Source organism: Camarhynchus parvulus, chromosome 3 (genome assembly GCF_901933205.1).
Source record: "Camarhynchus parvulus chromosome 3, STF_HiC, whole genome shotgun sequence".
Taxonomy (NCBI): domain Eukaryota; kingdom Metazoa; phylum Chordata; class Aves; order Passeriformes; family Thraupidae; genus Camarhynchus; species Camarhynchus parvulus.
In genome coordinates, this window is record NC_044573.1 from 87,706,577 (window position 1) to 87,725,798 (window position 19,222).

The 19,222-nt window shown below is 37.7% G+C and overlaps 3 protein-coding genes across 11 annotated transcripts in view; all 3 read right to left on the reverse strand.

Moving 5' to 3' along the window:
* The window catches only part of LOC115902774 (dystonin-like), a 289,291-nt gene that overhangs the window by 94,532 nt on the left and 175,537 nt on the right, over window positions 1-19,222 (reverse strand). For all 9 annotated transcript variants that reach the window (XM_030946564.1, XM_030946561.1, XM_030946560.1 and 6 more), the window contains 6 exons: window positions 18,047-18,135; window positions 17,315-17,447; window positions 6,892-7,044; window positions 4,689-4,922; window positions 3,029-3,310; window positions 715-1,260 (listed from right to left, as the gene is read on the reverse strand). In XM_030946564.1, the coding sequence (XP_030802424.1) occupies window positions 715-1,260; window positions 3,029-3,310; window positions 4,689-4,922; window positions 6,892-7,044; window positions 17,315-17,447; window positions 18,047-18,135 (1,437 nt within the window). The remainder of the gene's footprint in view (window positions 1-714; window positions 1,261-3,028; window positions 3,311-4,688; window positions 4,923-6,891; window positions 7,045-17,314; window positions 17,448-18,046; window positions 18,136-19,222) is intronic.
* Window positions 9,584-11,640, reverse strand: LOC115902777 (dystonin-like). The gene is made up of 4 exons (XM_030946572.1): window positions 10,677-11,640; window positions 10,328-10,474; window positions 9,958-10,173; window positions 9,584-9,772 (listed from the first exon to the last, which is right to left on the reverse strand). Exons 1-4 carry the CDS (start codon window positions 11,613-11,615, stop codon window positions 9,599-9,601), a joined length of 1,476 nt encoding a protein of 491 aa, XP_030802432.1. The 5' UTR covers window positions 11,616-11,640; the 3' UTR covers window positions 9,584-9,598.
* On the reverse strand, window positions 11,833-12,847 carry LOC115902778. The gene has a single exon (XM_030946573.1). It carries the CDS (start codon window positions 12,825-12,827, stop codon window positions 11,859-11,861), a length of 969 nt encoding a protein of 322 aa, XP_030802433.1. The 5' UTR covers window positions 12,828-12,847; the 3' UTR covers window positions 11,833-11,858.

The window sequence follows — 19,222 nt, forward strand, 5'->3', positions numbered from 1 at the left end:
GGTGATGTTTGTCTAGTTCTGTCAGGCAGATTCCATATGTGAACTTGGCACAGAGAGCTAGATTATCTCCCCTCTCTAAGGTACATGGTGGATTTTGCACTGCTAATTACTCATTAGTTAGACACTAATCTGATATTGTTAAGGATAAAATGTTTACTTGGCAGAGCAGTGGAAAATAATTACTGTCCTTAAATCACTAAGTTCCTTCATGCCTAGTGCTGACAACAAAGGTCACATCAGGACAAATTATTTCAGGATACAAATTAAAATTAAAACTTTACATGCTATACTTTTTACATTCATTTTATTAGTAGGGAGCCAAGTAAATACGCAGCTGTGGGAAATATTGCAAGTAACATAAACTAACATTATGCATCTGAAAGTATTACAATTTCTTTCCACCCCAAAACATTACTCAAGGCATTCTGAGCTGCCACAGTCTCAGAGGCTATTTAAGCCTGGAAAGAAGAATGAAGAACTCTGGTCTCATTTCTTCCTTATAACACAAAGTAGAAAGTACCATCCATTCAGACCTTTTATAGTCTGACACTTGACTAAAGCAGATTTAGAAAAGCATCTTGTTCTGTTATCTAACTTGAAGAAACAAAGAATTTACAACTTCTCACGGTGTTTGTTTCATCAACTACCGGCTGCCTACACAAATTGCTAAATCAATTACAGTGGTCATTCCTATTCAGTATAAATAGAACTTACCTTAGTATAGAGAGATTTGAAGCGATCTGAAGCTCTATCCAGTTTGTTCTGCACTTCAGCATACGTAGCTGAAGTATCAATGCCATCTTTGTCAACCTTCACACCGTCTCTTTTGCTACATGACCTCGCAGCATCCAAAACTCTTTGTCCAGAAATTGTGATATAGCGTAAATCACCTTTGTGAGATATAACATCTTCTGAGAAACTCTTCTGCCTTTTCAGTTTGACCATAATTCCACTGAAGTCAGAAGCCCCTGCTTCCAAGTTGTCAAGTTCTTGTTCTGCCTGTTGCAGCCACATTTCAAATTCACTATAGTCTGCATCGAATTTCTCCAATTCTTCCCTTAGGGAATGGGTCAATTTCATTTTTCGTTCTGATTCAGCCAAAGCAGTCTCATACTGAGCCTTCAGCTCTTTCATGTTCCTTTGCATCTTGTCCTTTTCTTCAGGGGTAAGGTAATGCCCTTGCTTCTCAAGCAGTGCCTGAGCAGACTGAGTTGCTACTATGATAGCCTGCTGCTGTGAAATAATTTTCTCGTGTTGAGCCTACAAATAAAAGAATAAATTACAACCAGCACCATCTCACATGTTCCTTAGTAAATGACATGTAAAACAAAGACCATCAAAAAGATAAAAGGCTTTTCTAATTTTCATGTTGTTTATTATAAACCCCACATTTTTTCAGTAATTTAAGTGAAAGTGTGACTCTTGGTCACCATATTTCTGTGCAGTTAAAAAAAATTACAAAATATTCAACGGTATTTTTTTCCATATGGCCATGACCATATGACAGTGTTCAAGTATCATTGCAACTCCGCAATACCTGGATGCATATATCACACAGACATTTTCCCCTGTAATTCCAAAACACAACTCTGTGTAAAACTAGACTTTGTCAATCTCTTTAATGTTTTTCCTAACAAAATTAACTTGCTGATTACTTAGCATTTATGGTAGTGTACTTAGTGTAATCAAAATTTTCCTAATTCTCTGTCTCAAAATAGGATTTAACAAATAAAACATTCAAAGGTAGACAACTTTCCAAATCAAAACTCTCCATATCCCATTACTTATATTGTAGCTACTATTACAGACAAAGAGACCTAAAGGAGTCAAACATAGTACAAATGCTATGATGTACTATATTTGATGTACTAAATAGTACATCAAACATAGTACAGATACTTTCTTCTTACACTCAGTGAACAAAAATTATTACTTGGGTTTTGAAATTGCATTTTTTCAAAATCAAGAGCCATGATTCTTATCAAATATAGTTAGTTATAAAACAGGTCCAGTTGACATTAAATATCAAGACACAATCTATGCTTTCAAATTTTTCAATCCCATAAAAATATTTAAGTCCAGGAACTAGTACTATATTCCAAATGAAAAGCATATTTCAAATAGATTCTTTCAAAAAATTCTTCACTCTTTAATGTCTCCCATGAAAAATAGCTATGTAAAATAAACAGTATGCTTTTATTCCTTGACTACAGTGGCCAATTATTTTGTAGGCATTAGGTGCAGAAATTAACTGTCAAAAAAACAGAAGTAAAAATATCATGTATACAAAACCCAATAATCCTATTTTCTCAGGTTGCTTTTGGGTTTTTTTTTAATAAAAAAGGAAATCCAAAATACTATCAGCTACAAGCATAATAATTTTCTTTAAGGTGTCAATCAACTCACACCTAAAGGTTCTTCGTTTCTCAGCTCTAAGTCAGCAAGTAAAACTAAACTCTTATTATTTAAATGCTTCCAACTTACCAGGAAAATCTATTATTAAAATGCTGCACTGTAATTTGATGTAACTCACTCTTCTGAAGCCTTGAAACACTGCTTTGCCCATGTCTTAAAGTTGTAGGAAATGAAAACTATAATTTCAGTAAACTATTCTTTGCAGCAATTTGCAATCTGTAGTCACAAGGGATTCAAAGGGGTTGAATCATCTAGGTATCACAAAGATTTTTGAAAAAGTCACATAAACAGTATGAATTTATATTGCTACTTTTTGCATTTTGTTTACCAGCACCAATTTTCTCACTACAAAAAATAATAGACTCACCACAAAGATTCTTTACATTTACCTTGCAGAATGTGTCCTTTCTCTTATTTTGCAGGAAACAGCTACAGTAATAGCAAAAAAGTGACAAATGTGCAACACATTCTAACTACTGAAATTCCTAGCACTGTGTATTATTATCTTCCTAGTACTTGCTCCAAAGTCTAGGACAGACAGGATGAGATTGAGTTCACTTATGTTGAATAAGGAGTGATACATCTAAATGTTGAATAAACCCAGGAACAATACCTTGACTTTCTGATACTGCTGGTTCAGATTATCATCTATGCTTTTCACTAGTCCATCCACCTGAGTTTCAATGTCTTGCTGCATTTCCAGGAGATTCCCATTGACATCATCCTCCTCTCCTTCCAAAACTTTCACATCTCCTTCTTCAAAGTGTGTTCCATTCTGTTCTATCACTTGCTTAAATTTCCGGCCATGCTCCGCTTCCTTATCCACATTTGATAACCAATCCAAAAGATTTTCTATTGTATTTTTACTTTCTTCCAGCTGTTCTATGGCTGCAACCTATATTGAAATGTCACAGTTTCAATCTAGAAATCTTCTTTAAAGATCACAAAATATCAAATAAGTATACCAATAAACCATTTACAATACATTAACATCAAAGAAAATGTTTGATTAATATAAAGGTTGCTGTTTGTTTTATAAGAGAATGAACCAACAGTTCATTAGTTATGCAAATGAAATATGATATTAACCTCTCCACAGTTTATCAATACTTATTGGGTTTGCTTGGCCAGGTTTTGGAACTGGGGGGGGCTGCAGGGGTGGCTTCTCTGAGAAGCTGCCAGAAGCTTCCTTCATGTCCAACAGACCCAAAGCCAACCATCTCCAGCACGGACCCACCTACTTGCTAAGGCCAAGCCCATCAGCAGTGGTGGTAGCAACTCTGGGATCACATAGTAAGAGTAAAAAAATGCATGAAAAACAGCAGCCTGAAAAGAGGGGTGAGAATATGTGAGAGGAACAGCTCTGCAGACTCCAAGGTCAGGGCAGAACGAGGAGCAGGAGGTGCTCCAGGTGCCAGAGCTGAGATTCCCCTGCAGCCCCTGGTGCAGCCCATGGTGAGGCAGCTGTGCCCCTGCAGCCCATGGGGATCCACAGGGATGCAGAGATCCACCTGCAGCCCATGGAGGGCCACAGGGGTGCAGAGATCCACCTGCAGCCTGGGGAAGACCCCACTCCAGAGCACATGGATGACCAAAGGAAGCTGTGACCCTGAGGGAAGCCCACACTCGAGCAGGCTTGTGGCACAACTTGTGACCCCATGGGGTCATTCCATATACTGGAACAGTGCCCCGGAAGGACTGCACCCCATGGAAGGGACCCTGCTGGAGCCCTTGGGAAGGACTCAGGTTGGAGAAGTTCATAAAGGACTGGCTCCTGTGTGAAGGACCCCACACTGGAGCACAGGAAGAGTGTGAAGAGTCCTCCCCTTGAGGAGGAAGGAGTGGCAGAGACAATGTGTGATGAACTGACCACAACCCACTCTCCCCATCCCTCTGGCATCTGTGGTGGGAATGAGAGACAGAACTCCAGAGCTGAGCTCAGGAACAAGGGAGAGGTGGAGGGAAGGTATCTTTAAGATTTTGTTTTTATTTCTCATTATCCTGTTCTGATTTAATCGGTAATAAATTAATTTCCCCAAATCAAGCCTGTTCTGCCTGTAACAGCAGCTGTGAGTGATGTCTCCCTGCCCTTATCTCAACCCACAAGACTTTCATTAAATTTTCTCTCCCTGTCCAGATGAGGAAGGAAGTGATGGAATGGCTTTTTGGCATTCAGACAAGGTCAATCCACCACACAACAGTTAAGTTGCACAACTAATATCATAAGACATGAAAAAGGTTTGAATTAAGGTATGAAACGGTTGCCTAAAAACCTTTTCTGTTTCCTGCTTAATTGCTGTTGTCATAGCTTTATCCAGTTCTTTTTTGGACTCTTCTGCCTTCTGGCTAAGGAGCAAACACTTTGTCTTAGCTTCATTTAGTTTCTGTTCCAGAATAGTCTTGTCTTCTTGTGACAACTTTTCTCCATTCTCTTTCAAGAAGGCTTCAGTATTTTTCACAATCTCTGCCAGTGTCTGGGCACTTGTTCTCATGTCTTTTTGGATCTCCTTTTGATAAAAAAGAAAGCAAATAGCAGTAAGTAAATTATTAATTGGATCTTTCCAATTAACTTTATTGGAACTATCTCTCTTCCAATTGTAAGTACCACACTGGTCCTTCCTAACTGCACATGATACATTAATAAATTGCAGACAATAATTAAAATCAAAGGCAAACATCTGACAATGTTGTTGCAGCACAATCTAACTTTTTTTTTAATTGCAAATCTGTTAGCTTACAGTCCTATTCAGACTGAGCCCACCTTTTTTCCCTTTAACAGTTTAAATATTGGGTTTCCACATATGCAGAACATATATTTATTTTATTAGAAATCAAGGCTCAAGTAAATCTGCTACACTGCAGTTAGTAAAGTGAGTCTCCTGACAAATTCTGGTCCATTACTATCATGACAGAAAGCTGCTGAAAATAAGCTGGCTGAATAGAAGTCAGAAAACTGTAATCATCTCTCCTGGGTAAAAGTTTTCCCATATTTCTTGCATTTGTTCAGGCCAGAGATGGCATAATTTTTTTTTTTTACTTCCATTGTAATCAATCATAGTATTTCAGTCTCTCAAGAATGTTTACTTCCATTGATTTTCATAGAGGACAGATCTTTAGTTTTAATTTACCCAAAGCAGTTTTCCTGGTCTGCCTCCCAATTATCTGAGAGGAGCTTTAATTGTAATGATTACACTGTTGAACACATTCCCCCAGGTACTGAAACAATGACATTTTTCACCTTGTTGTACAGTGTAACAATCTTGGAGGTGCAAGACAGAACATTTGATCCTTATTCTAGACCACAGATTTTGCAGCAATTTTAGAATACAGCAGCTAAAACTGCAGCTCATTTTAACACTTCAAAGGTATATTAGAAATATTTTACTGGGGACTCTGATTCAAGAAAAGCTTCTCCTGTGACCAAGATCTCTGTGCTCCTTTTCAAATAGCACACTGAGGATGAAAGCTCTGACTTGATACAGAAAAACCCTGGTTTTAACCCCCATTCCATCCTAAGGCACTTTTTGAATGGTGATTCCAAGAAGTCAGTCAGAAAATAACAACTAGTCTGCTAGGCAGCCACAAACAGCTGATGGAAAAAAACAAAGGGGCTGTATCAGTTCTTGACTCCCCAGGAGTACCCCATTTAGGCCATAAAAGCTACCCCAGGGGTGTCTGACTGACTATAAGAACAATTTTGACAAACTAGATACATTACTTCAAAGATAATAAAGCAAGGCAAGATGAGTAAGGAAATTTCTCCTTTTACAGAGAGTTGGAGCTCTACAGTATAGTAAACTAGTATTAGGAGGAGGAGGAAGGAGAGTACCAAAACTTTCAGTCCTTTAACTATCATAAACTCAATTTCTATCAGGACAGAGTAAAAGCTTAGAGATTACTGGATACAGCTGAAGAGGAAAGCAAACTAGTTCAAGGGGGTTTGGTACATGAGGACGCCAAAGAGATTGCAAGAAACACTAATAAGAACCAGAATTCAAACCAAAGCAAGAGTGAAGCAATGGAAAGCCTCAGGCAAGAGAAAACATTGCAGCAAAATTTTTCAAAGTACTGTGAACAGGAATAAACACTTCCTGATGCCCGTTAAAAAGCTGGCTAAATTATTTTAGCATCATAAACATGTGTGATTTTATCACATTCAACAGGAACAATCTTAAGCTAATATATTAACAAAATTCACACCAGCTTCAAGAGTGCTTCTTGAAATGTGTAGCACATACTCGCTATTCTAGCGTCTCCTCATTTGGAAGTTTCTCTTCTCCCACTAGCACACACTGGAGTGTATTCACAAGCAGCAGTTTAAATGCATGCCACTAAGCCTTAACTTTTGGTAGGTCAAACAAATCTATTTTATTCTCCTCTCACATGACAAGCCTTGTTACTCAACAAAAGAGTCAAGTCACTCTCCTCTGCACTCAGCCCTCTTTAACTTCTCTGTTAGACTAGAACTGTGCTTACCTCCTGTTTGGTCTGGTATTGTTCCAGCTCAGCCTTGCTGTCTCCAATACCAAGGGACTGTCGCTGCCCAATGAGTCGATTTTCAGTCTGTGTAAGCAAATCACAGATCTCCTGCAGTTTCTCCTTGCACTCCTGCTGCCGTTCAGCCACATCCTGTATTAGAGCCAAGTACAATTGAACAATAAGACAAAAAATCCTCACTTCAGGAATCAACACTCTACTAGATATTAGAAATCATTGAACATCAATATTGCAAAGCAATTATTTTTAAAGTATGCTGTAAACATGATAGCAGTGCTACAAAGAGCAGGATGAACATACAGAAGTTATGGATAAACTTCAAATATGTTTTAAGTAAAAGAGACCATGTTTGATGGAATTGCCCAATAGAAGTCTGGCCATGCACATATGTGAAGGATGAAATCTCCAAACAGCAGGAGTGAAAATCCAGTCTCTTAACCACTTGAAACCTGTGATAAACACTATTAATTCTGAAAAAAAGGACATCAAAACAGAGGTTAGTTATGAATGTGAGTTAGCTCTTTTTGGTATGCATAACATGTTACCTGAATAGAAACTGTGAACTTTTTAAGCAGTAGAGAAGAACAAAACATGCAAGCTCATTATTGTTACGAAGTCCTAGAAAACTTATCTGCGCCTTTCCTATACTCAATTTTATGCTTCTTTCACAAAATATAGTAGAAAGAAATGTTCTTGGAATGGCAAAATAATACAAAGTCTTCAGAATATTAAAGCGCTTTTATTTACACATAAACCAGGGGCTGAGGTGGTGATTCTGAGTCCTACCAGTGCTTCTATGAGAGAAGAGGAGGCGCTGTTAACCTGCAGCATCTTATCAGCCTCTTTTGACTCTACAAAGGCTGCTTACACTTGCTGAAGAAGTAACTGGCCCAATGTGACTCACAGGTTTCCCAGTGCCCTCACCTAGAACTGCAAGTATTTTGGCTGATTCAGTCACATGTTTTCCCTCTAACCCATCTCAGTCAAAACAATCCATTCTACATGGATTTTAACGAATCTCATTCTTGGACTAGAAAATCTAGAGAAAAGATCACATAAGCAGATGACCTGGCAAATTCAAGAGAAAGAAAATGTTCAGCAACACCAAAGTGTTATGGAATGGTGCAATAGCAAATTCAGTGATCAATATAGCTCAGATCAATTACTGATAGAGCTGCTGAAGAAACAACACTTGTGAGAAACCTCTAGTAAATTTCTCTCATTGCTAGAAAGAGCAGACCTGTGTCCGATCTCAATTTAATATGCTGTTTCTGTGAGTATAACAAAGAAAGACAAAAATGATAATTCACCAAATTTCATCAATATCATTTTTGTAAGAGCTACAAATGTATCTGTAGTAAAAAGGGAGAAGATAGAAATACACTCAATATTGCATGCTGGTATAAAAATTCCTTATCCATAGACAGAAACATTCAGCACACTTTTACACAGAAAGGCAAACCTTCTGATCACCCAGCTCTTGCACTGCCTGTAACTGAGTCTCTAAACTTTCCACTTGAGAAGTTATTGCTTCCTGTGCTTCCTGAAAAGATTTCTGGGTGGTATTTAAGAGCCTCAGTAGCTGTTTGCTCTGATTAGGAGAAAGATCTTCAGCATGTTCAGAAATGAAGAACTGAACATCAAAAGCAGTGGACTCCAGTTGCATTTTTTTACAGCTGAGCTCTGCAGCACTGTTCTGTAAATGAAGTGAAGGGAATTACTAGCAAGAAAAATTGAGTACAAATAAACCACAAGTATGCCTACCATCTCTTCTTAGCCCTTATCCCAAAATGCTTTTGGTATACAATTTAGCCATGGAAAATCAAAACTCAGAATCATACTGCCACATTCAGGTATGACATTAGAACTTGTGCATGGTTTGCCTCAGGACAGCTTGGGTCCAATGAATAAAATACATGATCTTGTACATGTCTATTTCTTTGGCCTCTCATAGATTTTTGAAAACTGACGGACCTTCAACTCTAAAAGATTTATGGCAGGTTAGATGTAACATATCTAGGTGACATCTGGTCTGAAGATCCAGAAATTTTAAAATATATACTTGAAATAATTCATATTCTTAACTCCACAGCAAGAATGTCACCACTTCTAGCAATGTGGCAAATTCTACCAACAGCTACATACTGTGGAGCCCCTATGACCATACTATTTCTCTGGAACTCTATTTAAGCACATTAAAACAACTAAAATAAATTTTATTATTAATACATACAGAAGTATATGAACTTTACTAAAAATTTTATCTGCTTTGTTTGCCATTACTCATTTTATGGAGTGTGTAATGAAGAAACCTTTTTATCTTTTCCCATCTTGTGTTCTCACATAGAATTGATTTGGAAGACAATTAAATTTCAGTTAAATTCTGAACCCAATGCATAAAAATTCAGTTTTAATCACTGAAATACTTGTATTATATATTAGATTTCTAAAAGGCTCAGATTTATTGCAACAAATGTAAGTGGAACCAATAGCATTCTCAGTAATCCTAACTCTATGAAACTTTATTTGCAAGTGAAAAAGCAAATCAACAAGATTTTATTACTGGATTATCTAATTGTTGTCTTCTTAAGTAATTACTTCTAGTCCTCTCTTTAGGCCATAGAGGTTATTGAGAAGGAATAAAAAACATAGCTAATAATTAATAATAAGGAGAAATATTGAAACATCAACATCTGCCATAAAGAGAACTTACTTTAAGTAGCTGTAAACTTTTCTTCATCTCTTCTATATCATTAGTATTCACTGTGAAGTCATTCATGATTTTATTTTTGTCTGTGATCCAGTCTGAAAATCTCTGCAGTTGGTTTAAAAGTTGCTGGTGTAATCCTGCAAGCTTAGACTAGAAAGGGAATTTGTATATTTATTTATGCTTCTGTAGTATACTCACATTTTCTACCATATTAAATTGAATCATACATGTATCTTTATACATGTAGATAAAATAAAGAAAATCCAAATTCCTTTATTTTAGCCCAATTGCCTTGAAGAAAATCAAGGTAAAAACATACACTACTAAAAACATACCATTTCCAAGTCAACAGCACAGACTATTTGTTTTGCTCGTTTTGAAGATCTATCACAGACCTCCAAAAATGCTTCCTGCAAAGAGTCATAGCTTCTATTTAGCTCTTTAAGCTTCTCTCCTGGAACATCCCTGTTACAAGACTTTAAGAGTTCTTCTGCCATCTTCATGTCCTTTTTTAGGATAACTGGAAAGGTAGCCAGTCCTGATTCAAATGACTACAAAGAGAACACATCAAAAATGCTTTAAGTTACTAGGAAACATGTTTAAATCTGAATTGCTTTAATTACATTTTGAATTTCCCTTTTTAAACCTAAGGGCTATATTTAGCACCCATCACTGAAGTACAAGCATAAAGAACACTTTACTTACCTCTAGCTGTTCCAGTTCAGCTTTTAGTATTTCCAGGCTGTTACTAATAGGCTGCTGTTTATCTAGGTGGTTTTTCATATCTTGAAGCACTGCCAAATGTTCTTGCATTTTCTCTGTTAACTTTAAACATTGCTGTACTCCATCAAACTGAAAATGAGTTTTAAAAATAAGATTTTCCAAACTGACTTGAAAATAAATAATAAAATTCCTTGGGCTTATTATGATTCATTTTAAATTTATAATCTAATTTTTCAACCATTTTTCCAGTTCAACTGTTCTCTCCACCACTTGGAAAGATCCATGCAATTCCACTAACACAGGACGCTGAACACATATTCTTGTTACTTACCATGCTAGTGGGGGTGTCTCCCATGAGTGCTTCTTCTGTTTTCAAAACAGGCTCAGTAAAGCCTTTTGACAGGCTTTCTGTCTTCCCATGCTCCTGATCGCTTTTCCAAGTAGTGGTTCTGTTATCTGCCAATGTTTTCTCTTCATCAATTTCTGCTCCAAGATCTGATTGTTCTGTTGAGGAAAGAGAATAAAGCCCATCTCCTTTGCCTTTACCCTCATGCTCTGTGGCAGCACCAGCAACCTGTGAGCTCCTAAGTAAACCATTTATCAGCTCCTCCAACTTGCTTGTACTTTCATCTCCAAGTGAGATTCGAAAAATTTCCAGCAGTTCATTGGTAGTAAGCTTGGGAACAGGAGCTTTCATGTCTGTTTTACTCTTCCTTTCATCTGAATCAGCTGTGTTTTGCTTGCAGGATTCATGCTTCAGAATATCATGAAGAAGATCAGGACTTCTGCAATCAGGCCAAAGCAGTGAAGGAGCATCACTGTCCTTGGGCTCTGCACTCAGCGTGGTGACCATTAATGCAGTTCTAACAGCATTGCTTATTTGCTTCAGATTTGACCCACTAGACATTTCACTCTCAAGCTGAGTGCTTCTAACCATTTTAAGTAAATTTTGCATTAAAGTTCTAGTATCAGAGTAACTTAGGGGTTCACTTTCCTGCTTGCAGTAAACCTGTCCCATTTTCAATTTCCTTTGTAATATATTCTGTAAGTCTTCCATTAGTGCATCAGACACACCTGCTGATTGTGAAATACCTTCCTTTACCTGAAAGTCTTTGCAGGGTCCCATTTCTTTTTGCAATGACTCCATGGACATTTGTTTTTTGAAACCATTTCCAAGGGAGGAAGTGTCACTGACCATGACGTTTTCTCCCTTTGTGTTTTTCAGCATCTCATGCTTGTTCTGGGCACCGTAATTCAACTTCGTCCCCATGCTACTCAGAATTGCAGAAGAAACATCAGTGGTATGGGTATGTCTCCCAGTAGGTTGCACTTCACTTCCATCTCCTAACTCTTTGGCATCCTCAATACTTCCTAAAGCATCTGGTTTTGGGGGGAAATTTCAGTATCATTGCTGCTTTTGTTTTCTGGAATGTCTTTCAGAACATTGTCGGTATTTTGACAGTTAAGCCTCCCTGTTTCTTTAGTTATGCTAATCTCCTTTGGTTTCACTGTATCAGGTGCAGGACAAAGAGTAAGTGTTACATTCATTTGAATGCATTTCTTCCATATTTAGCAGAAAATCCTTTTCATTTCGTATACTTTTTCCCCCTCTTTCCATGTCCTCAAAACAGAATTCAACTTCACTGAGTTCTGAATGGCCATCTTCTTTTATGCATGTTGTATGTTGTTTTAAAGGAGGATAAATGTTACCACCTCTCTTAAATTCATCTGATCTTGCCCCTTGAATGTCAAGAAAACCTTGATCAACATTTACTTTTTCTTTACTTGCAGCAGGAGTTTCTCTAGCAGATTTAATTACTGTTGCATCAAATATTTCCCCAAGGTTTTCCATCTGAATGGGGCTATTACTTAGTCCCGTGACATCACATTCCTCCATAACATTTACTCTATTTTTATTTTCTGTAAGAATTTCAAAACCTCTTTCTATTTGACCATGCTTCCAACTGGTGTCTGGATGTGTTGGGTCCCTAAGTGAACTATTATCACTCACATAAGGAGTATCTGTAAGGAATTTATTGTCCATTTGGGATGAGCTTTCCTTTAGCTGTTCCATATAATTTAATACTTTTTCCTCTGCAAGCAGTGCCTCTCTCTGTCTTTGACCATGATTTGAATCTAACATTGGCATGGTATTATTGTCTTCATTCATGCTATCAGTAAAGCATTCTGAGAGAAGCAAATTTGTCCAGGTACTTTGGGCATCATCAGCTTGCTGTAGGTAGGCTGTCACACTAATGTCAGATTTCACAGTACCATCAAGAAGCTGAGAACCTGGAACCCTAAACTGTGTTTCAGTATTCTCCTCACTCTTTGTGGACATCCATTTAGTGTCAAAAGGTATTTTCAGACTGAATAGACTCAGCAGTATTTTGTGGCATGTGTTCACTTTTGACACAAGTCCCATATTCATCTTCTGTTTCCTGCTGTCTGGCTTCTTCACTGGTACATGAAAGACCAACATATCTTTCTTCAGAAATATTTGACATTGATTCACATATTACTGAGGATAGGTTTCCATTTTCATGGTTAGACTGGAATTGCAAAGTATATCCTGTCTTGTGGCCTAAAGAATAGCAGTAGTCATCAATATTCTGATTGTTTTCATTGCTCCTTTCTACATCTTCTACAGACATTAACAGCTGGTCACCTTTACTTATACATTGATGATGTGAATCAAAAATATCCATTTCATCTTCACTGTCAGAATCAGTGTCAGAGTCATCATAACTATCATAATCCTCCTCATAATCTTCCCCCTCCTGTGTACCTTCAGATTCCTCCTCACACAGGTCACCTTCTGCTTTCATTTCAACTTCCTCATTCCTGTCTTGTACATCTGCTTCATACATATTCTGTAAATAGCTCATGCCTCCTTCCTTTGTTCCTTCACTCTCAACAGTAACTGATAACTCATGCTCCTTCTCTGCAAAACTCCCTGTTCTTTCCCTTCCCTCAAGGATTTTCTCCACAGTTTTGGCATTTGCAGAAGCTATAGTTATGCTCTCGGGTTGCCCTTTCACATTTACATGAACATTCTCTCCAGCATTAGCAGCAAGTTCTTGAAAAGAGCTGGTCTCTTCTTTTAGGGTTATTCGACCACCTCTCTCCTCCAGAAAACCAAATGGAACTGATCTTCCAGCCAATTCTGGCTCTGGTGTATCATCCCCCACCTGCAAGGTGTCAAACCCCTCATCACCTTGAGAAGTGTCAGAGGAATCATCATCATCATCATCATCATCATCATCATCAATTTGTGGAGTATCATAGACATCACTGTCATCATCATCGCCCTGAGGTGTTTCATAGGCATCATCATCATCACCATCATCCAACTGAGAGCTGTCCTCTTCAGAGGCCACCTCACCACATCCTTGCTGCAAGCAGCTACTCTCAAGCTGTGGGATGCCATCACCCTCCTCTACTGATGAGTCAGAACTACTGTCACATGGCAGTAACCTGTGGAATATAAGATCACTTTCCTCTTCTGTCAGCCTTTGTGCTGTGCTGTTACTGTCCCCCAGAGGTGGTCCATCGTGTGTGACAGCATCACCACCTAATGAAAGCCTATGGCGCATGCCTATGCTGTCCTCTAGACATAGTGTATTCTGAAAATCAGCACAATCATCCAGGGATAGCCTTCCATGGATATAAAGACCATCCTGTAGAAATGGACCTGCATGCTCCTGAAGAAGTTGAGCACCATCTCGGTTGTCTTCAAACTTTGTGACACCACATTGACTAAACAATTCTTCTGGAAGTCTACATTCAGTGTCTGCAGTGATGGATGAATCAAGACTTCTCTGAAAATTATCTTTCTTGCTGTTATCCAGTACCATTCTGCTACTGTCAGCTTGAAATATGGGAGGCCCATAATCTGTGCACCTTTCCAGTTCCCTCCATTCTTCCTTATCGGACAAATCATTCATGCTCAAGGAATTTTGTAATGTTTTATCATTCATGTTTTCATTATCCAGACTGTCTCCCACACAAATCTCTTCTTTTGCTGTTTGTGATAAAAATCTTGTATTTGAGTCATTTGGAAGATATCCTTCAATGTTTCCTGAATTTGTCTGCTGATTGTTATGCTTACAGAGTTCTGTCCACTCAGAAATCTCCAAAAAACCTCTGAGATCATTTCTCTTTGTGGAATTTTGAGTGCTGCTTACTACATTTCTGAGTTCTGCAGGGGTAGTTAACTGCATCTCCTGTATATATTCTGATTGCTCAGTACCAAGAATATTGCAAACATCTGGCCTGCATACATGAGGATATTCTTGTGAAGATATGTAATTCCCAAAATCATCACATTGATTACATATCCTGTTATTACACGAGTTCTCAGCACCTGAAAGATCACCCTGAACACTGTTTGTTGACTTTAGGTGAATTCCTTTTGAACTTACATATTTGTTACTAAACTCTATTTCTGACACACCAGCATTGTATCCCAGCACTATCGCCTTCCAGCAATATATTGATGATTTCTTCCAGTTGTCCATCATATAACAAAAGTCTCTGTCCAGTGTTTGCATCCATATAACTATTTACCATCAGGTAAGACATGAATAGTTTCTTAGCTTCATCTAGATTATGACATACAGGGTCTTCTGTGCCAGAAACTTCATGTTCCCCCTCACAGCCACGAAATACAGATGGCAGAAATTCATAAGTTGATAACCACTTTGCAGCACTTTTACAAAGGGACTTTAATTCTTCTACATTGGGCATTTTATCTGGTAAAGTCACATTGGTCAAAACAGATACAGTATTACTGTCTATAATCCCTGATTCTGCAGCCTTGTCAAGACTGATTATTTCACAAGTTTCTGGAATGTAAAGTGCAGCTATTTTCTTTCTATCATTCAGTATTTTGAATGCCAGCTCATTTGTAATCATATCTTGGTGCAAAGAAGTTGATACAGGGAATATTTCACCAGTGTGAGGCCAAATTAGTCCCACAAAGCCTCTCTGAGCTTCTAATACCAGCAGAGCACTGGTAGCTGATATTAAGTTGCATTGCACAGCTTCATCAACAGTCAAGCGTTGTCCTGAATTTTGACAAAGGATTCCACCAGTCTGAGCCTGACGTGTGAGGATTCCACAAGCAGTGTCCTGATCTATCATCCCTTGTCTCATGGCCTCTTCCACAGTCATTCGTTTCCCTGAGTCGGGTCAATGATGCCTCCGGACATTAACTGAGCACCAAGCAGCCTGAACATTGTTTCCCTGTCAATGAGCCCTTCATGGGCTGCCCTCAAAATAGTTACCTTCCTTCCACATTTGAGCACGATTCTCCCTTTTTCTTGTGGTTTCACAGGTAGGAGTCTTAACCCTGTTGCTTCATGTACTATGCTTCTATGAACCATCTGTTCAAGGGAAATTTTCTCAGCACAGTTGGGATCTATGAGATCTTTACACGTATCTTGTCTTTCCAGGAGTTTGGAATATAATGTTGGAGAAATTAGATTTCTCTGGAAAGTATTCTGCAAAGACAGCTTTTCTCCAGTAGATGGCAAAATCAAATACCCACTTGAAAGCTGATTCTCAAGAATTTTAACAGCCAGAGGTTCTGAAATCAGACCTTGCTCTAAAGCTGAAATAACTGGAATATTTGCTAATGATGATTCTGACATAAGCTTCTTTGCGTTACTTAATTCTTGCAGCTGCAACAGAATCTGCTCATCAATTAAGGCATGGGCTTTAGCTTCTTCCAAATCATAACACACTCCTAATTCTGGAGAAATTATTCCAGAAAGAATCAGCTGATTCTCAAGCAATCTAATTCCAGTGTCATAGTCAAGAAAACCTCTTAAAATAGACTGAAAGACTGAAAGGACTTCTCCAGTTGTTTGGTCAATGACACCAGCAATTACTTTATTCACCTAAAAGGGAATATAAAAGAAAAGTTATCATCCTTTTTAGATCATATGTTTAAAATATTCTTTTGATTTTGAATGCATGATAACCATAAAAACATGTACTTACCAGGCCCGGAGGAATGTTGTGAATGTTAGCAGCTCAAATGCACAAGTGATCTATGTCAGTCATTCAACAGCACACGATGTGATAAAAGATTTAAAACCAACATGCATCTGTGAATTGAAAACCTATGCTTTGCATATATAAATAGGGTTAGTGAAAGACAATAGAAGAAATGACTGCAGAGAGGGCAAATAGAACATATACCTGAAAGGCACATTTTCATGCTATAAATGTCTGTGAAAGGTTAGAATATTTGGAAACAGTATGTGATTCAACACAACCATGCTATTCATGTTTACAGCATACAGCATTTCTGTATATACACTCAACCATATGGAATCAGATACTCCAGCACCAAATATTGCATTTAGTTCACATGGAAAGCATGAAGTCAGTTTGGCAACATTATTTGAACTCATTACACAGACTCTGCCTCGGTATGTATACGAGAATGCTTGCTCCATATTTAAGACTAATACTCATTAACAAATATATTCATAGTGTCTCAGAGAAAATTGTATTATGTCCTCCCATTTTCATACCCAGAAAAAATTTAGGAAAACCTGAAAGTAGATCACTTCTAGGAAATTTCTGAGTGATATATGGGTGAGATTAACATGTTATTTTACGTTATCATTTTTGCAGCAGAAATGCACACTTATCTAGCAGTCAAAGAATGGATTTTAAGAGAAGAGTTAAGAGATGAATGATTTGCTTATCTTTCTTCATGCAAGGCACACATTATTAAGACTCTTCAGAAGAAGTTTGATGAATAGAATGCTCATGTGCACAGGTAAGGTCACATACAGTATTTCATAGCAAATACACAACACCTTCAGTCAATTAAATATCTAGTCCCTTACACACACTGTTAATTGCAACTTCTTATTTTGCTGATCATATGTGGTTTGAAAACCATGCAAGAAACCTCAAGAGGAACTGAAATCTAAGTTTGAATCTCATTACCTTTTCTTCTATCTTCTCATCACCCAGATGTGCTTCCTGCAGCTGCTTTAAAGCTTCGTTGGATAACAAGCTGTAGCTTTCCTGGAGGGATCTAACTTGCTTTTCCATTTCATGTCTCTCTTCATCTGACATTCTATCATGGAAAAAAAATGGAAGGAGGAGATCTCTGGATAATTTGTAAGTTGTTGGGAGTGATCTGCCTACTTTTACTTAAAAATAGGGAGCAGAAATTAGTACAAGTAGTCTGGAAAAAATACAGCCTAATTACAAAGATGTTCAAGAAAGCTACAATCTGATTGCAGTTATTCAGGAAAAGAAGCATTTAACCTTTGCATGGGCCTTTGTCTACTGGTTACCAGTCAAGACAGGTAACATAACCATCAAGGAGTTATGAGATATCTCAGCAATTTAGTAACTTAAATCTGTTTTCAGACACAGGTGAAACAATCTTGTGATAGGTAGTTCAAGTACTCATTTACTACAAAATTGTTAATTTGATTTCAAATGAAATTTTAAATATCTAATATCTTTAAGATGACCAGAGGTATACAAACCAAGTCAAATTCTTGAAACCAACAAAATTGCATCAAGCTTCACCAAATGAGAAGACAAAAAACTCCCAAACTGTAGATGACATGCAATTAGATCTATAGAGATATGATTTCTTTTTAAGCAAACAGTATGTATTTATTCAATTGATTTACATTATTTGAAAAATAAAAAATGGCATACTTGTCACTGTGCTTAGCTAAAAATGACTGAGTTGTCTGTAGAGCTTCAGCTATTTGTTCTTTCTTGGTTGACATTTCATGAAGGGAAATCTGAAAAATAAATAACCTGTGTTCAAGACTTAATAATGTGTATAAATAAACAAAAACAAACAAACAAAACCTTATTTGTATCTGGGACTAATCTCAATAATAAAAGAGCTTGATTTTTTTAAAAATACTGGCTATCGGTAGAGCAAGATTATTTATTGGAATGGCATCATTTACATATGAGTAAGTCATTGTGATATGTCTTTTGATTAAGCAAGCTGTTTTTAGAAAACTATTGGGCAAAACAAATAGAAGATTTCAAAATGTTATTTGATGGAAAATTAACCAATCATTTAAAATCACTTATTATAGTTGACACATTTTATAGCAGCTTTATAAAGGTTGTGTATGATAGTCACATTCAAGAAGTTGCTCACCAAAATGAGAGATAACAAATTTTTGAAAAAACACATCAGAAGACCACAAGCCTTCATAAAATTCAAAAACAGAGACAAATGCAATATGAGACGCCTGGGAAAAATGAATTATTAATTAATATTCTCCACACTACCAGTTCTGTGCCATCCCCACCAAAGGACTTATTCTGCTAGAGGAACTTGTGGGAATTTCATCTTCTAAGTTTCCTGAGAATTTCCCTGCAGTCTCTTCAAAGAAAAGCACTCATAAAGGCAAATTATCAAAAGGGAGTTTTGCAAGCTGGAGATGTTTTCAACATAGGTGCTAGGTCTTGAGCAAAGTGCTTGAGCCCTTCATTCACTTGGTCTGGACAAAACCAATCTCTCCTTGTCTGCATTGTACCAAAGGGCCCAAAAAGTCTCCCTTTGCAATCACCACCAGCAAGCCACAATCTCATCACCTGTACTGCTTGCACAGGGACCAAGGAACCAAAAGAACCACTGGATGCACTATGCAAGAAGATGAAGTGAGCCGGCTGAAGCAGCAGATGGGGCCACAAAATCCACTTTACTCAGGGAACCAGTGTCACTGTGGCTGCTGTGTGCACCCTGTCACTACTGGCATCAGCTTTTCTTCCCAGTACCTGGCTACACTCCACAGCAACCCCAATTCTCTGTGTGAAATGTATTTCAGCTGACATTAGCTCTGAAGTCACCAGTTTCTACATGTTTCT

What these genes read in the sequence shown, in the direction of transcription:
- LOC115902777 (XM_030946572.1), bottom strand. Translation starts at nt 11,615, where the DNA reads ATGGGGACGAAGTTGAATTACGGTGCCCAGAACAAGCATGAGATGCTG. An exon ending in CTGAACTGGAACAGCTAGAG is followed by an intron (nt 10,174 to 10,327) that starts GTAAGTAAAGTG and finishes TTCTCTTTGTAG; the next exon opens with TCATTTGAATCAGGACTGGC. An exon ending in GTGCTGTTGACTTGGAAATG is followed by an intron (nt 9,773 to 9,957) that starts GTATGTTTTTAG and finishes TTCCCTTTCTAG; the next exon opens with TCTAAGCTTGCAGGATTACA.
- LOC115902778 (XM_030946573.1), bottom strand. Translation starts at nt 12,827, where the DNA reads ATGTTGGTCTTTCATGTACCAGTGAAGAAGCCAGACAGCAGGAAACAG.